Source organism: Jaculus jaculus, chromosome 12 (assembly GCF_020740685.1).
Source record: "Jaculus jaculus isolate mJacJac1 chromosome 12, mJacJac1.mat.Y.cur, whole genome shotgun sequence".
In the NCBI taxonomy this organism is placed as follows: Eukaryota; Metazoa; Chordata; class Mammalia; order Rodentia; family Dipodidae; genus Jaculus; species Jaculus jaculus.
Genome location: NC_059113.1, coordinates 49128827 through 49144871, shown reverse-complemented (window position 1 = coordinate 49144871; position 16045 = coordinate 49128827). Strand labels below are relative to the sequence as shown.

General features: G+C 47.7%; 1 protein-coding gene across 3 annotated transcripts; it reads right to left on the bottom strand.

Moving 5' to 3' along the window:
• Positions 1-235: 235 nt before the first annotated feature.
• On the bottom strand, positions 236-15312 carry Nfil3 (nuclear factor, interleukin 3 regulated). Of its 3 annotated transcripts, none has more exons than XM_045131822.1 (2): positions 15240-15312; positions 236-2074 (listed from the first exon to the last, which is right to left on the bottom strand). In XM_045131822.1, the coding sequence occupies exon 2, from the start codon at positions 1898-1900 to the stop codon at positions 512-514; it is 1389 nt and encodes a 462-aa protein (XP_044987757.1). In that variant the 5' UTR covers positions 1901-2074; positions 15240-15312; the 3' UTR covers positions 236-511. The 3 variants fall into 3 exon arrangements, with proteins under 3 accessions (XP_044987757.1, XP_044987758.1, XP_044987756.1); XM_045131823.1 differs by lacking the exon at positions 15240-15312 and adding an exon at positions 14847-14870; XM_045131821.1 differs by lacking the exon at positions 15240-15312 and adding an exon at positions 14255-14371.
• Between the last annotated feature and the right edge of the window lie 733 nt (positions 15313-16045).

The following is a 16045-nucleotide window of genomic DNA, read 5'->3' as shown; positions in this document are numbered from 1 at the left end:
TTTAGTAAATCACACACACACACCCATACAAGAAACTCACTGTTACATTCTTCTTTCTTCCCTGGGCTCCCTACTACTGAGCTGTATCCCAGTTTCCTTTTCTTGCTCTAGGGAAGTGACCACCATGCATATGCATGAATCAGAATGTAGAGTACCCCAGGATCAACCTTGGTAACTTAAAATGGCTTTTTCTTTTTCTTTTTCCATGAGGTCAAAAGGAACAGAGCATCATTTCTGCATTGGTCACCAATTTTTTTTATTGAAACTGGCAACTTACACACTTTATCATAGAACAAAAATAATGTCCACTGTGTACAGCCTTCGTGTGCACTGACTATACACAAGGCAGTGAGGACGGTCTAATGTTCATGTGTACACAAGGACACCAGACAGACACCATGTGCACGCTTACAGTGAAATGACAGCAGAGGTCCAGTGGAAATCCATCATGATACAAAACGTACTGATCCATCGCATGGCGGCTTCCTGCACGCAGCTCAGTCAGTAGTCATTACCCAGAGTCCGAGGCAGAGATGGGCTGTGCGGCTATCAGTCTTTTCAGTGATACCACCTCTGCAGATAAGTTTGCTATCCCACGCTTCAAATACAAATTCTCCGTGTTGGAAACTTTGTAGCCACTGTCTTTGATTTCCACCACTCCGGTTTGGAAGCTATTCTGAGTTTTGCCATTCAGTTCTTTTTGATGCCAGTGTTCTGATTTGATGGACCAATCTCGAATGTTCGTCACCTGCACTGAGAAAGGAGTGAGGGAGGAGGAATGGACCATACCTGAGGCACTGTGCTTCTCCAGGTCGAAGTGTCTTTTGGATGTCACCTCTGCAGGGGAGGAGAGTTTCTGTGTGGCTTCAAACTCATTGTCCAAGGCCTCCACTTTGATCTGCATGGCCTTGGCTTTGATGCGCAGCTTGTGTGGCAAGGCAGAAGGGTTCACTTCAGGGACCTTCACCACTGCAGTATGTACCCGCTGCAGCTCCACCGGAGAGTGGATGGGGCCCTTGGGAACCTGCTGCTCGTCTTCTCCATCGGAGGACTTGCCCACCACCCCATCGTCAGCCTCTGAGGTTCTCGGGGAGTTACTGGAGGACCTGTTGACCTGCAGGAGGGGTGGGGAGTGGGAGTAGGTAGAGAAAGAGCCCCCCATGTAGTTCTGGTAGATGGAGGCTGAGTAGGCACCCCGCTCCTCTCTTGGCTCCCGGGCAAAGCTCTCCAGCTCCATGGGCTCCTGCTTGATGATGGGGAACTTGTTCTCGGGGCTCCGGCAGCCACCGGGTGCGGGGCTTTCCTGCGTGTGCTCCACCGAGGACACCTCGGAGGTGTCGGACAGCGAGCTCTGAGGAGAGTGCTTGATGACCGAGATGCAGCTCCCGGCCACAAGCGCAGGCTCCTGCTCATCCACAAACGAGTTCACAGTGGCCTTGGATGCCTGGTATTCTGGAAAGTACACAGCAGTGGAATTACTGAGTTTTTGGATCTCCTGAGCATATGCTGTGGAGCTAATTAAACCAAACTTTAATTTCAGGGAAAGCAGCTCTGCTTTTAAAGTGGCATTTTCTTCTCCCAGTGCAATTAGCTTGTTCTCTAAAACCAAGTCATTGAGCCGGCGCTTCTCCCGAGACCTTTTGGCAGCTTCGTTGTTTTTCCGCCTTTTCTCCCAGTACATGGCATCTTTCTTCTCATCAGGAATGAATTCCCGTTTCCTCCGACAGGCCGAAGACTTGTTTTTGCCCACGTTTTCATTCAGGAGCAGCTCCTCGCCTGCGGTCAGGTCCTCAGCCACCTCCGTTAAGGCAGGATTCAGCACCATTATCTTGTCCCCGCCACTGGAAGGATCCAGGGGTGCCTGCTCCTTTTTGATGGCCTGCATTTTCCTCAACTGCATCAGAAGCAACCTAACCCTACAGACATGGGGTGGGGGGGAGAACAAATCACTCTCCCAGTCTCCAAGGTTTTAAAGACTGTGGCTGTCCATCCATCAATATTTGTTCTGTTCCACTGTCTGGGGATAAATCGGTCAGGCTCCTTTTACAGAGTCTAGTAGGATCTTCGTGGTTACCTGTAATAAACAAAAAAGCCAGTGAATCTCTGGTATAGATGTCTGTTGGTAAACATGAGGGCGAAACATTTAAGGAATACAGGCTTGAACAAGGCCCAGGTCCCCAAGCTTGAGAAGGTAATCACACAAACACATCTACTGCAGAGCTCTCAGCAAGTCCAGGAAAACGAGGCAACCAACCAGTCAGTCATTCAATTATCTGTCCATTTGTCCACCCCTCCCTTTCTCCCCTCGAACAGATAGAAAAAGGCTGTATTTAGTGAGGGCAAAAGGATGGCTACAGTACTCTGGGTGGGTCATTACAGGAAGGAAATGACAGATGGCCCCTGGTGGGTAAGCTCCTGAACCACACACTTGGGTGTTTCTGAATGATCTTAGATAACATTTATGACACGTCTGAGCAAACATGGTCATCTCTTCAAAGAAACCTGGCTAAGCAAATTCCTTAAATACCTATAAGTTCTGCAGTCATACCTGGAATAGAATGTAAATAGAACTAATTTTTCCCCCCACAAATCTAAAATAAAAGCCTGAGCTATTGTTGGTTTCTGTATACACTTGTATGTGGACATAACCTTGCCATCATTCCCTGAATGGGGGTGGGGGTGATCACCTCCGGTGGCTCTCACCAGGCCTTGCTCATCAAGCCAACCTCAGAAGTACACGTGCTTTTGTTTTTGCTTTTAGGGAAAGAGGCAGAGAGAGGGAGTGGGAGGGAGAGAGAAGAAAGAGAATGGGAGTGTCATGGCCTCCAGCCGCTGCAAACAAACTCCAGATGCGTGTGCCATCCTGTGCATCTGCCTTTATGTGGGTACTAGAGAATCGACCTGAGGTCCTTTGGCTTTGCAGGTAAGTGCCTTAACCACTAAGCCATCTCTCTAGCCCTGTTTTTTTTTTTTTAATTTTTCTTTATTGTATTTATTTGAGAGCGAGAATGAGCACACCAGGGCCTCTAGTAGCCACTGCAAACAAACTCCAGATGGATGTATCATCCTGTGCATCTGGCTGACATGGATACTGGGGAATCAAATCTAGGTCCTTAGGCTTTGCAGGCAAGGACCTTAACCTCTGGGCCATCTCTCTAGCTCATCTGTGCTTTTAAGATTAGCAATGCACTGTCCTTCCTGATCATTTCTTCAGACAGATTACCTGACATTCAAGATTGACGCATCCACAATGTTTGTTCAGGGTCCTCAAAATTCTGCTTATAATTGATTTTAGTTACATATCTACTTTGGGCTAAAACAGTTACTTGTTCAGAGGGCTTTTTTTTTTTTTAAAAATACAGTTCCCTCTTGATACAACATTACTTCAAAATGAGAGATTATAATTATCACAAGAACTTTCAATCTTACTAATTAGTTTCAAATAAAATATAAGAATTCAAAAATAGAATCATCAACTAGTTTCCAATCCCAAGAGTGAAACATAAGAATTTGGCCCAACTACTTCTTTCTATTTCTTTCTTTATCCCTTTTCTTTTTCTCTCCCTTCTGTCTGTGGGGCTGGGGATGGAACTCAGAACATGTGCTAGGCTGTACCCCAGGCTGTACTCCAGTCCTCTACCATTTGCTTTACCATGAGATAGTCACTCCCTGATATGTGCCAATAACACTCTTTCCTGGTGGCTTAGGTGGGCCATGGATGGCCTTCTATAAAGCAGACCAGACACCACCGTGCCCACTGCTGTCCTGTATCCAGCGAGCTCCATCATTCTCCGTCTAGACACATAAAAATGAGTTTGTTTTTGCAAAGTCTCTCTCTCACAGTTTTCATCAATTGGAGAAATATGCTCAATCACTTGCCTTTTTTTTTTCAAAGGAACAGAAGGTGCCAGATGTGGAATGAGGTGTCACACCACTGTTCTGTCCGCTCACCAGGGCCAACATAGTAAAGGGAACAACTGGCCATGACCAGAGAAGCCTGTGGCTATAAATAGCAGGTTTCTGTTTGCTTTTTTGATAATGACGTTATAACCGGCAGTGACTGCAGGTACGGTTTCTGCCTATCATTTGATAAAACATGATTTCCTATCACCTCCAGAGAGGCCTCATCTTCAAACACAGCAGCGTACTTTCCTCTGTCACTGCACACAGAGCCCCACTGGCGGCTAGTTGCTTAGCTGGGTCCTCACCCTAAGATGGCAAAGCTAAGAAATTAAAAGACAATGACTTTGACTTTTTCAAAGTTGCCGTTCAAGGCCCCACTATATCCTCTGGTACTACCTTTTTCAACTTCTAGTTTACACATCATTGATGTCTTGCACGTTATTTTCCTGGGGCCTATTTTCTTTCTCTCTTTCTCCACAGGAGACTCTTCTTCCAGCATTTCCTTATCTTTCCTTTTAAAAAAATTATGTTTCATGTACATACATGCCCCATGCTTCTGTCTTAGTTCCTCCCCATAAATATCTCTCCTTTTATGTTGAGATAGGACGTCATGGAACCCAGGCTGGCCTTGAACTTGAACTTCCAATCTTGTGGCCCCCACCTTCTAAGTGTTGTGATTACAGGCGTACTCCCCCACACCTGGTTTATGCAGTGCCTGGGATCAAACTCAGAGCTCTGTGCATGCTAGGCAAGCGCTCTACCAACCACGCCGCATCCCCAGTCTCTTCCTCAACTTTTTGTGATCTCTCTAAATCAACTGAACTGGGACCTTTGGCACCTTCTGGCCCAAAGATGTACATCAAGTGTTTGTATGGACCTAGTATAGGTGCAGGCACATAGGGAGCTAAATTGTTCACTTAACAAAAATAGGTCAATTTGTCTTACAATTCCCTTAACCTCTTTCTCCTGAATGTCTAAGTAGTGTATGTCTGATTTATTATCTCTACAACTCTATTGGTACACGGAAGCTCTATAGAACAAATTCATTAATTTTTCATCTTCCCATTTCAGTCTCACTGCCTGTCACTACAAGTCTGGACATTCTCATTATACAACTCAATCAGAAAACTGCCATTGACTATCTAAGGATATTTTCTGTAATATTATTTATCACCAAACAATCTTGCGATGTGGTAAGAGTTTATCAGTGCTGCGGGGCGATGGAGAGGCAGTGATTTCATACACTGTGTATCTTGCCAAGTGTTTATTTCTAATTAGATGGCAAGGGGCTGAAGGGAGGAAATGAAAATATATTTGTCCTCTTCTACAACACACTAAAAATACTGGGCGCTCACCCCTTCACCTGACAGGGAGCTTTTCTGGTTCATCATTTGGTTTATTCGACACACATGGAACACTATTTGCTGTGCACTGAGCTAGACTGAGCATACAGAGAATCCAGATTTTGTGTTAAGGTGGGGACACACACTTGGACTTAACCTTGGGCAAACAGAGTGCGGGGAGTGGGCCCTGTGATTCCAGTGGCACAGAGACTGTCACAAAGCCAGCACGACCAGTGCCATTCATTGAGCACTGAATGGGAACCCAATGCAAGTCAGTTCATGAACTCTCACTACTACCTCTTTCAGAGAAGAAAATGCAGGGCATAGAGGTAACCGGCATGGTGGCCAAGCTAAGATAACAGCCCAGCCTGAGCCCCAGCCGGGATCCCCCAGTGGGCCCTCTCTACCCAGGTCAAGTCTCTACTACCACTCAGCCTTTGCCACACATGGTCGTCCCCCCTGAGTTTTGCACCTAACATGCTAGTTGCTGGTCACAAAGCTTTTCTGGGGCAACAGAGCAACATGGACAGGGTGCTCACCTTGGACACTAGCTATGTCAACACAGATTGACTGTTTTTCCACCTGCCTCACAGCTCTTTCACAGTCAAATTTTAACCTCCTGTGAAATACAGCTATGGCTCTTGTCACTTGATTTTTGCCCCCTCTTTCTGAGACAGGGTCTTGGTATGTAGCCCAGGCTGGCCTTGAACTAGTGATTGTTGTCTCAGGCCCCTATCTTTTCTTCCTTTTTTTGTGTTGTTTTATCTATTTATTTATTTTTTAATGCTTATTTGTGTCTGTATGTGTAAAAGCTAAGGATAGCTTTGGGTGTCGTTTCTCAAGTCTATCTACCTTGTTGAATCTCTCACTGGACTGGAACTCACCAAGCAGGCTAGACTCACTGGTGAACCCCAGGGATCCTCCTGTGTCCACCTCCCTGGTGCTAGGATTACAAGCATGGCTCAGCTTTTTGCAGGGGCTCCGGGGATCAAACTCAGTTCCTCATGCTTTCATTGCTGAGCCATCTATCCAGCCATTTTTCCTTATTATTCTTTTTAAGCAAAACCAAATGTGTCTGTTTTCAACAAGAGGACAGTGTCTCTTTGACCTCCTCATTCTGTAGAGGAACAAATTGGAAGACAAAGAGGTTGGAGCAACTACCAGAGATGGTACAGCAGTTGAAAGCAGAGATGGCTGGCCTATTTATGTCCCTCAACAATGGACACCCCCTTAAACCACCAGCATTTACGTTAACCTGCTGACGTTGCTTCAGACTGGAGTATTCTCCTTTATGATGAACGTAACAATTACTTCATCTGTGTGTCATCTTCTCAAATCAACATGGAATGCTGCAGCACATTACTCACTGCTTATGTTTCTTTTTTGGTGAATAACTGACAGTAAATGCCAATTCTATGATGGCAGCACACTCAGCACCATTAACTTCATCACGCCCATTAGATGACAGGATGTCTCTTAAAGACACATATAAAAAAGAGAAACTTAACAGTGCATGTAGTGACATAGCAGCTGCTGTGTTTTCCCACGCCTACCAAGAAGACGCCATCACTACCTCATGCTAGTTCATAATCCATCACACCATTGCTACAGACAGGAGTTGAATTTCATAAGCCCAGATGCTTGCAGTTTATTTAAGTCAGATGACCTAAATACTGTTCGCTATTAAAATAAAGAGTTGATTTAAAAAATTCTCTAGTCAACATTATAACATAGATTCTAGAACAAATGTGTGCATGAGGAGTTCCCTGTATTTATGACAGAACTGAATCTTCTTGTCACTGACCTTTCACACAGAAGTTTTAACACTTCCAACTCTCAACAAAAATAGGACAGAATATGCAGTGTTTCAAACATATAAAATCAGATCTCAAAAGCTACTATAAACAGATTTTATTATTAATTAGCTATTTAAAGGAGAAGTTTTGTGGGAAATTGTTACATATTTTGTTTGGTCTTTTTGATGCAGAGTCTCATTGTAGCCCAGGCTGACCTAGAATTTACAGTGATTCTCCTACCTCTGCCTCCCAAGTGCTGAGAACGCATGTGCCACATGCCTGGTACGGATATATATGGGGGGGGGGGGAGAAGAAGGGAAGAGCAGGGAGCAGGCGGGAGAGAGAGAATGGGCGCACCAGGGCCTCCAGCCACTGCAAAGGAACTCCATAGGCATGTGTCACCATATGCATCTGGTTTATGTGGGCTTTGAGGGAATTGAACCTGGATCCTTTGTCTTTACAGGCAAGAGCCTTAACTGCTAAGCCATCTCTCCAGCCCCTGTTATATTTTGATCCTACAATTCTGCAATGAAAAATTTGCTATACAATTTGGTGTGCTTAGCGGTCTGAAAAGATTTTTATAGAAATACCTTATTTTCTATTTCTCTTCTGATTATACTGTTTACTCTCCCAGATATTAACATAGACAACATTAAGGAAAAAAAAAATCTTGTTTTCAAAGTCAACCTAAGTTATGTCAAGCTATAAGCCATCTCTTACTAAGGCACAGTTGCCCGTGATGAATCTATGAATGAATTCACAGCTCTGTACTTTTATACTAATGATCCCAGCAAACTGTTAACTTACATTTTCTTATCATGGGTAAAATCCATGCTGTATGTGACAATGAAATGTTTTACTTATCTTCGAGGATAAAATTTTTAAAAAATACTGTTTAAAAGCAAGGTAAGAGGCTAGGGAGATGACTCAGTGGGTAAGAGAACTTGTCTTGCCACGCAAGAATAAGGGCCTGAGAGGGGTCTGATTTGCCTAGATTCCCCAGCATCCATGTAAAAAGCTGGCCATAGGCATGCCCCTGTAATTCCAGTCCTATGGGAAAGACAGACCAAAGAATTGTTGGGGCTGCCTGGTTAGCCAGTCTGACTGAAAACAGCAGCTCTGGGTTCAATGAGAGATGCTGTCTCAAGGAAACATGTGAAAGTGTGATGGAGGAAGACACCAAAAACGTCTTCTCTGATCTCCACACATTTGTGCATGGGTGCACACATCTGTAGACCCACTAACACACACATACCACAACACATGCCCACACCAAAAAAGTTACAAAAATCATAAAATAATTCATGTGTACAAGCAAGGGGAGGAGAAATGATAAAACATAAAAACACTATAGTTGCCAGGTATTTTCTGATCATATTGTTGTAAAATGCTATTTATCATCTGTCTATTTACATATCTATTTTAGTTTTGGTTTCTTGAGACCAAGCCTCATGCCCAGGAGGACCTGGAATTCTCTATGTAAATACGGCTTGCCTTGTCCTCCTGATCTTCCTGTTTCCACCTCCTGTGTGCTGGGGTAGCAGATGTCCATCACCATGCCCACCTAGAAAAAGGTTTATTACCTATTCATTATTTTTATTTATTGATTTGTGAAAGTAAGTCTCATGTGTTTCAGGCTCCCTAAAGTTGGTATTACAGACATGTGCACACTCAGTTTATGCTGAGCTGGGGATTGAACCCAGGGCTTGGTGTTATGGTAGACAAGCACTCTGCCGACGGAGCCACATTCCCAGTCCAGGGCCTGCAGAAACATGTGCAGGTGGACACATGGCATGCACACACATACATGACTCCCACACTCTGTAAGAATCTCTTATCCCAGCAACAAATTGACCTACTTTTTCTGTCTGGATGTATCTGTAAATAAATGTGTCAAAACCTGATCCAGAGCTTACCGTAAATGAAAATATTTCAAGATCAACAAAGGACTGCCTATTAAGGAGAACTAAGTTTAATGAATAGGATGACAGCCCTGCATTTTATCAGAGCACCAGCACAATTTAGTAATTGAAAAATGACCTCGTATAACTGACAGTCTCTATAGGAGGCCAGTGTGTGTAACCTAATGCAATGACTTTGGAGACAGGCTGCATACATACACTCATGTGTCCAAATCTTAACTCTGCGGCTTGGGAAATACAGGGCTCACATCAGAGGGAGAGTAATGTGTGTGCTGGTGGTAGTGGTGAGAGAAGAACAGGAATGCTTTTTAAAAATTTTATTAAAAACTTCAAAATGGGGACAATTAGTCCACTCAAAACCTTTGAGAACATACATCAGTTTGAGAACTTCTCTGGGACATTAAGAGATACCAAATATCAAAAGCCAACAAGCTCACCACAATGCTGTCATGGACAGGGGCACAATGCAACAGGATACAAGGATGGCAAAACCCAGGAAACCACAATGTAGAATTGGGGCAGGACATGGTATACAAAGTTCTGGAATGTTCCCAATTCTCCCCAACTTGGCTTTTTAATTTTTTGCTCACTTTCTCCAATCTGTAGATATTACAAATGCCGTTATGGTACCATGTACCTTATGATTAGAGTGGACTTAAAAATGTTTATTTGGAGGGTTAGTTAAAGGCTACTTAATTACATTTAAGATCCCTAGAAAGTTAATAAAAGACACCATGTTCTCATAGCTAAAAGACTTATAGACATCACTGACTCCAATGAAACTGAGTCCTCAAAGCCCAGATTATTAACAAATGGCAGCTAGTAAATCCCAGCTAAACTTAAAAACAAGCTCAGCTCTCTAATTAAAGCCAGATGAGAAACAAGTTTTTTTTTTTTTTTTACTACAGGAAAGTTATTTACAAAGAAATGTGAAGATAATTGGGGTTGGTGGCAATAAAAATTCATTCTGAAACTAAAAGCTCTTATGTAATGTCTGTGATCAAAGGTCAGTGTCTTTCAACATTCTCCTGTGAGTCCGATCTGGATAAAAATCAACTCAAACACAATTTAGCAAAATAACAGGATACCAAACAATGTGCTACCCCTGTGAAATACAGGCATACCTGACAAAAACAAGAAATGGATATTATAGGAAACTTCAGTGACATTGTTTCTGTTGTATTTGAATTGAATCCCAAGTGTGTGCTCATTCCTCAATACAAATTAAAAATAAGCAACCTTTAACAGCACCAACGCCATCTGGGTCACAATGGAAATAATGAGGTATGTGTGATTTTTAAGTCGGGTTAAAAATAAAGGCAAGCACAATGACCACGTCTTTTCCATCCCACGCTGCAATCGCTCTGCATCTCGGAACTGATGACCACAGGTGGCAAAATCAGCTAGAAAACTCCGCTGGCAGAATGAGTCAGGGGCATTGCTCAACCAGCAAAAGGCCTCTCGCAGAGGACTTTAATTTTCAGGTTGTTGCATCACAGTGATGGTATAATTGCACTTCAGCAAGATAAGCGCTTGACACAGAGAGGACTGTTTCAGAAACTGCAGGGAGCTTGGACAGGCTCTTATGGACAGGACAGAACAGAAAGAAGGGGGGAAGTGGGTGGAAAAAACAGGACTTCCCATCTTTCTAAGTTCTGGCCTGGGCTGCTGCCCCACTTCTTGGAGTTCCTTTTCACTAGGCTGAACAGTAAAGGTGCTGACTGAGCCTTCCGCGTGTGCCAGCACCCTTGCGTTCAGTATATATCGTTTCTAAAGAAAGTACTTGTGGCAAGGGTAGGGGTAAGCACATAAGTTAGTCAATGGGGTCAAATACCAGCTGTCTAAGTGGGTCTAGCTTAGGAGACACAGCTACCAACAGGCACCCCGGGGGCTGCAGGGGTGGGACAAGGAGTGATCCCAGCAGCTGGTCTGAGACCAGCGGGTTACAAAGCAAGCATCACCCAGGCCCAAGAACACTAACCACAGAAAGTTCCCGGGAACCAGAAAAGGCCAAGTTGCTCCTGCTACCAACTCATTTCTGCAATCCTTTAAACAGCTCCCCAAAACATTCCCCCCAGTGATTTGAGCCATTGGCAGTGCTTTGATCCTGTCACGAATTCCCTTGGTAAAGAAACTAACAACAAAACAAGCACAGGCCAACAGCTTTCAGGAAAAGAAATTAATCATTATGAGAACAAAAAGGGTTCCTCAAGAAAGATCAGTATAGGCACAATGCCAACCCCAATCCTTGCTCTTACTGCAGGAGAACTCAGGCACAAGAAAAGGAGGAGGAGCTAATCTGCATGCGTTCTGGTTGCTCCCTCAGCGAGGCAGGAAACACTTATAGAGCTCCTCTAACTACCCAGTATTACACATTGGGGCAAGGACCCCAGAAGCACCTTTCCAGGCCATGGCTCTAGCCGTGCTATTAATAAGAGGGGCCCTGGTTGGGATTCCCGGGACCCCAGACCCCAGCTTGTCCTCAGATAGCGGCCTGTGCTGACGGCCCTCAAGCACCTGGATGCTCCATGGCTTTACTGAGTGTGGCTGGCTGCAGGAGCCCGCTAGGATGAAAGCTCTGGACCATACTTTCACAGCAGGATGGCAGCATCTACACGGGTGTTTGATTTCATTTTAATTTTAATTTGGGACACCTAACCATTTAAACCTAGGCCTTTGACTATAAACATTGAAGATACAACATAAAATAAAATAATAAGAACACAGGCTTCACCGGCCACACTCAAACTGGGGCCATCCTTCCCATCTCTATCAAGACTGCCCCCACCCCCAGTGCTGTGGCCATTCGGAGGTTTTCTCTTTCTCTTCGTGGATAGAGAGGTGCTCGGATGTGTAATTCACTGAAGACTAGGGAAACAAAGGTGTCCGTGCGGTTTAGAACCTTGCCAAGCAATGGGGCGGAGTCTGCCCCTAGATGTGCCCATCCAAGGCCACCGGAGCCGCCCGCGCCCCGCGTCCTCCCGCCGCCGGCCCGATAGGCTGCAGAGCTCCGCGGCCCGGCCCCGCGCGCCCCTCCGGGCCAGGCTCCGCGGCCGCGCCCCCACGCCGCGCCTCTCCCCAGGACCCGCCTCCCGCCGGGTGGGCGGCGCAGCGGGGCCTCGGCGCCGCGAGGACCCCCGCGCCAGAACAAAGGAATGTGGGGAAGGGGCGGGGAGTTGCGCGGGCGACCGAGGGACCAGCCCGGGGTCGGGGTTCCAGCACGCCACACGGACATACAGACGCGTCCCCAGCCCCGCGGGACAGAGAGGGAGGCGCCCCCAGATCGCCTCGGAAGGTGGGGCCGCGCACTCCCCCATAGGCCTTGGGTTCCCACCTCAGCTCGCCAAGTGGGTCGGGGGGTCTGACACTGGGGGGCTTAGCAACATAGCGTCCAGAAAAACGTCCTGAAATTGCTTGGGGTAATATAATGTGTGCCAGGGATGAATCACCCAAAAGTAATACTGCACTTTAATTATATAAATGTTATGTTAAAAAATTGCTCATGGACACTTACTTATTTGCACATATTCATATAGTTACACTACGTAAGAATTCATTAAGAAATTTAATACCTGGACAGTTTACATATTCATACATCCCCACATGAATAAAACTAGATTATCCAGATAAAAATAAATCTACTAACCTATATCTGCCCCCTAAATCATATCTGGTCGGGGGATGGTGAATACGATGTGAAATAAATATGTCTGACCTCATTAGCTGTTATTTACAAAAGCCAAAAACAGAAGGTGACACTTGACCATTCCCTGCTGGTCTCGGAACACAGCAGTTCCCCAATGTGTCTTTTAAAATGATAAATGGCAGTGGGCGTCCAGTGAGCAATCATTGGGCGCTGCGAAATGCCTTCCTAAAAATACAGTCTTATCAGAGGTCTCCGAAGGCGTGGAGTTAAAACTACAGCAAACGGCCTTGAACTTGTATCTGCACACAGCCCCAGAGAAAACACCAGAAATAGAACTGAAGCGACGATTGTTAAAATGTGATAGGGCTAAATTTAGAAAAACGCACATTTCATTTAGGGCAAAAGACACACATTTGGCAGCGTGAGCAAAGTCACTTCTGAGCACGGTTGTCTACTTTTCTATTTAAAATATCTTCTTAAAAAAAAAAAAACCCTGTTGTTAGTGACATTCTTGAACGCTGAGATTGTCCTACTTTCTTTGTGGCAAGATTATAAAATCATGTAATTAGCTCTCTCTTTCTACGCTCAACAGCCAGCGAATCCGGCAGTTACATAATGAAACATTTCCAGGAAACTATTATGTGATCTATCTTGTCGTGTCTGAGGGGGGGAAAAAGCAATGACAATAATGTGAGAAAAGGGGCTGATGGAATGGAAAGCATTCCAGCTGGGAAGGTGGAGAGAGGTAAGACATTGCAATGGTTCGTCCCGGATTTAAAAATAACAGCTTGGAACATTTAAGGAACGAATTCCCCCGCCCCCCTTAATCAGTATGCAATCCTAAGAAGTCTTCCTTCTTACGTTTGCTGGGATCGTTTTTTTTAAAACATGCTTATTTGGGATGTAACACAGATGTAAATAACGCTGTAATATCCAACGCTGCGCTAAGATTACCAAATCATGGCACACATACGCGCACATTCCCACACCAGCCCGTAATCCATGCCAGCATTTCACCGCGGGCCGATTATGCAATGTAAGAAAGGACAAATCCCTCAACCTTCCCGAGGGCTTGTAAAACACGCCGGCCGCGAGCGGGGTGGAAATCGTCGGCGCGGAGACAGCGCCTGACACAAACAAACGCCGCGCAGGCATTCGAATGCCGTCACCGTCCACGCTACCAGCCCTCTTTCTCAACAGGCAAATCAAGACTATTCCCCATGACTCAACCCTCCCCCTGCCCGCGCCGCCAGCCAGGAGAGGGGACGAGAAAGGAGGAAAGCCTCGAAGGGGAGGAAGGCGCATCTACCCGCAGCGAGGGGGCTCGACCTCGGCTCGGCCTCCCGGGGCTCTCCTCCACCCAGACATCAATTTTCCCTGAAATCGTTATGCAATAGCGGCGAGGGGGAGAGCGCACACCAGCCAGGACTACGTGCCGGCACCAGGGCGCTGCGATCGAAGCGGACACCTTGAGGGGGCGAGTCCCCCTCCTGACAAGGCAGCAAAAGTTTATATAATGCACGTCCCGCGCTCACGGGCGCCGCCAGCGAGCCCCGCGCCCCGCCCGCGTCCCGCGCCCGACGGCCGCGCGCTCCAGGAGCGGGCGCAGGGCCCCCGGCCGGCGGTGGGCGGAGCGCTGCTTACCGTGTTCCTGCTCTCCGGCCGGCGAGGAGAAAGAAAGGACGGCGGGAGCCGGGCTGGCGGGGCCGGAGCTCGGGAATCAGCGAGAGCCGGGGCGTCCCGGGACCGCAGCGGGCGGTGGCCGGGGCGCGGCGCGGGAGGCGGGCGGGCGGGCGCGCCGGGTCCGCGGGCGTCGTGGCCGCGCCGAGAGATGTGTGTTAGTAGGTCAGTTCCGAGAGCCGCGCTACGTCGCCGCCCGCCAGCCCCGCTGTGACTGGCGGCCGCGGATCCCAATCGCCGCGCCCGTACCCGCCCCCGGCTCCTCGCCAATGGCCACGCCGGCAGGGGCGGGATTGCCTGCCGCCCCGCCCCGCCCTGCGCCGCCGCCAGTCCGCGTCCCTCCCCGGCGGTGGTCACAGCTGCCGCTCGGTGTCTGTTCGGACCCGCGCGTAGCGCGCTACGTTGCGCAACGACCGGCCCCGCCGACCCGCTGGGACGCGCCCGGAGAAGTGTCCGGGACCCTCGCCCGTTGCAGCCTCACCCCCCAGGTCGCCGCGCTCTCTGCGCGCCCCTGCTTCCCTCGCCCAGCGGCTTTTTGTCTCCGGGGTCCGACTACCTGTTGCCGGTTGAGCACCATCAGAGGGCCGGGGGCTGCGGCGACCGGGGCGTGGCGGGGACCGCGGCCTCCTTCGGCTGTCAGTCCCAGGGACTCCTAGCGCCCGTGGTGCTGGGGCGGAGAAGCGGCCAGGGCTGCGCAGTTCGCCGCGATTGAAATGTCCCCGCGGGGCCCGGAGCGGGCAGGAAAGCTCAGCGCACAAACACCGCCCCTCTCCCCCTGCACACTTAGAGCGAAGATGACGGCTGCAAAGTTGTTGCGTAACACGACCGGGAAACGAGGCTCGGCGCTGTCCATCTGCCACCCCTCCCCAACCACGTGGAGATATGGCGACTTTCTCTGGGATGGTGAGGGTCTGCGATATGCTTGCGCTTCGCTGGAACACCCACCCACCTTGGGTGTCGGGGCAGGAACGGACCGCGCGGAGACTCCTCGAGCCATCTTGAGCTGAAGGCTCGTTCGTGTCATTTCTGCCTAATTGAACACGTCATTTTCCCCCTCATTCTCAGCTACGCAAGATACGTAAGGAAATGGGAGAAAGGGTATCAGACTGCGCTCTCTTAAGCCACCCGCTGGCAACAGTAAAGGAACGCGCATACACACGCTGCGTTTACAGACACGTAGGAACAGTGCGGGCCTTGGCGAAGGAAGCCATATTCCTGACAGTGACGCACACGGTTGCCCAAATACGGAATGTGGCAGGTGGCGAGGACCTGTTCAAGCCAATCCCCTCCCTCTCTGCCTGGACGGACGGTGTGGGAGCTGAGCTGTCTCCCTGACTCCACTTTTTCCTCTACCGTTTTAAAGAAGTAAACACAGACGTAAAGGGCAAAGCGAGTGCTCCCATCAGCAGAACATCTTGCTAAGTGGGGTTCTTTTTATTTCTCCCCTCCTCACGTTATGTGGATGCTGTCACAGGGACACAGCACGGTTTAAAAATGATCTGGGTGTTTGGAAACCTTAAAGGCAATGCGAGCCGGAACTCTATCTGGTAAAGAAGAACAGCCTTCTACCAGTAAGGCCCCTGCAACACAGGTGACATGGCTTGCTTGAACATCTTCAGAACACCCCTCCCAGGTGCAGAACTCTTGTAGAGCCACATTTATTCCAAAGAATTGACTACTTGGATATAAATAATCACTTCCGCTTTTCTCCCATTTACTGATGTCATCGGATCCCCCAAGCTGTGGTCTGAGGAG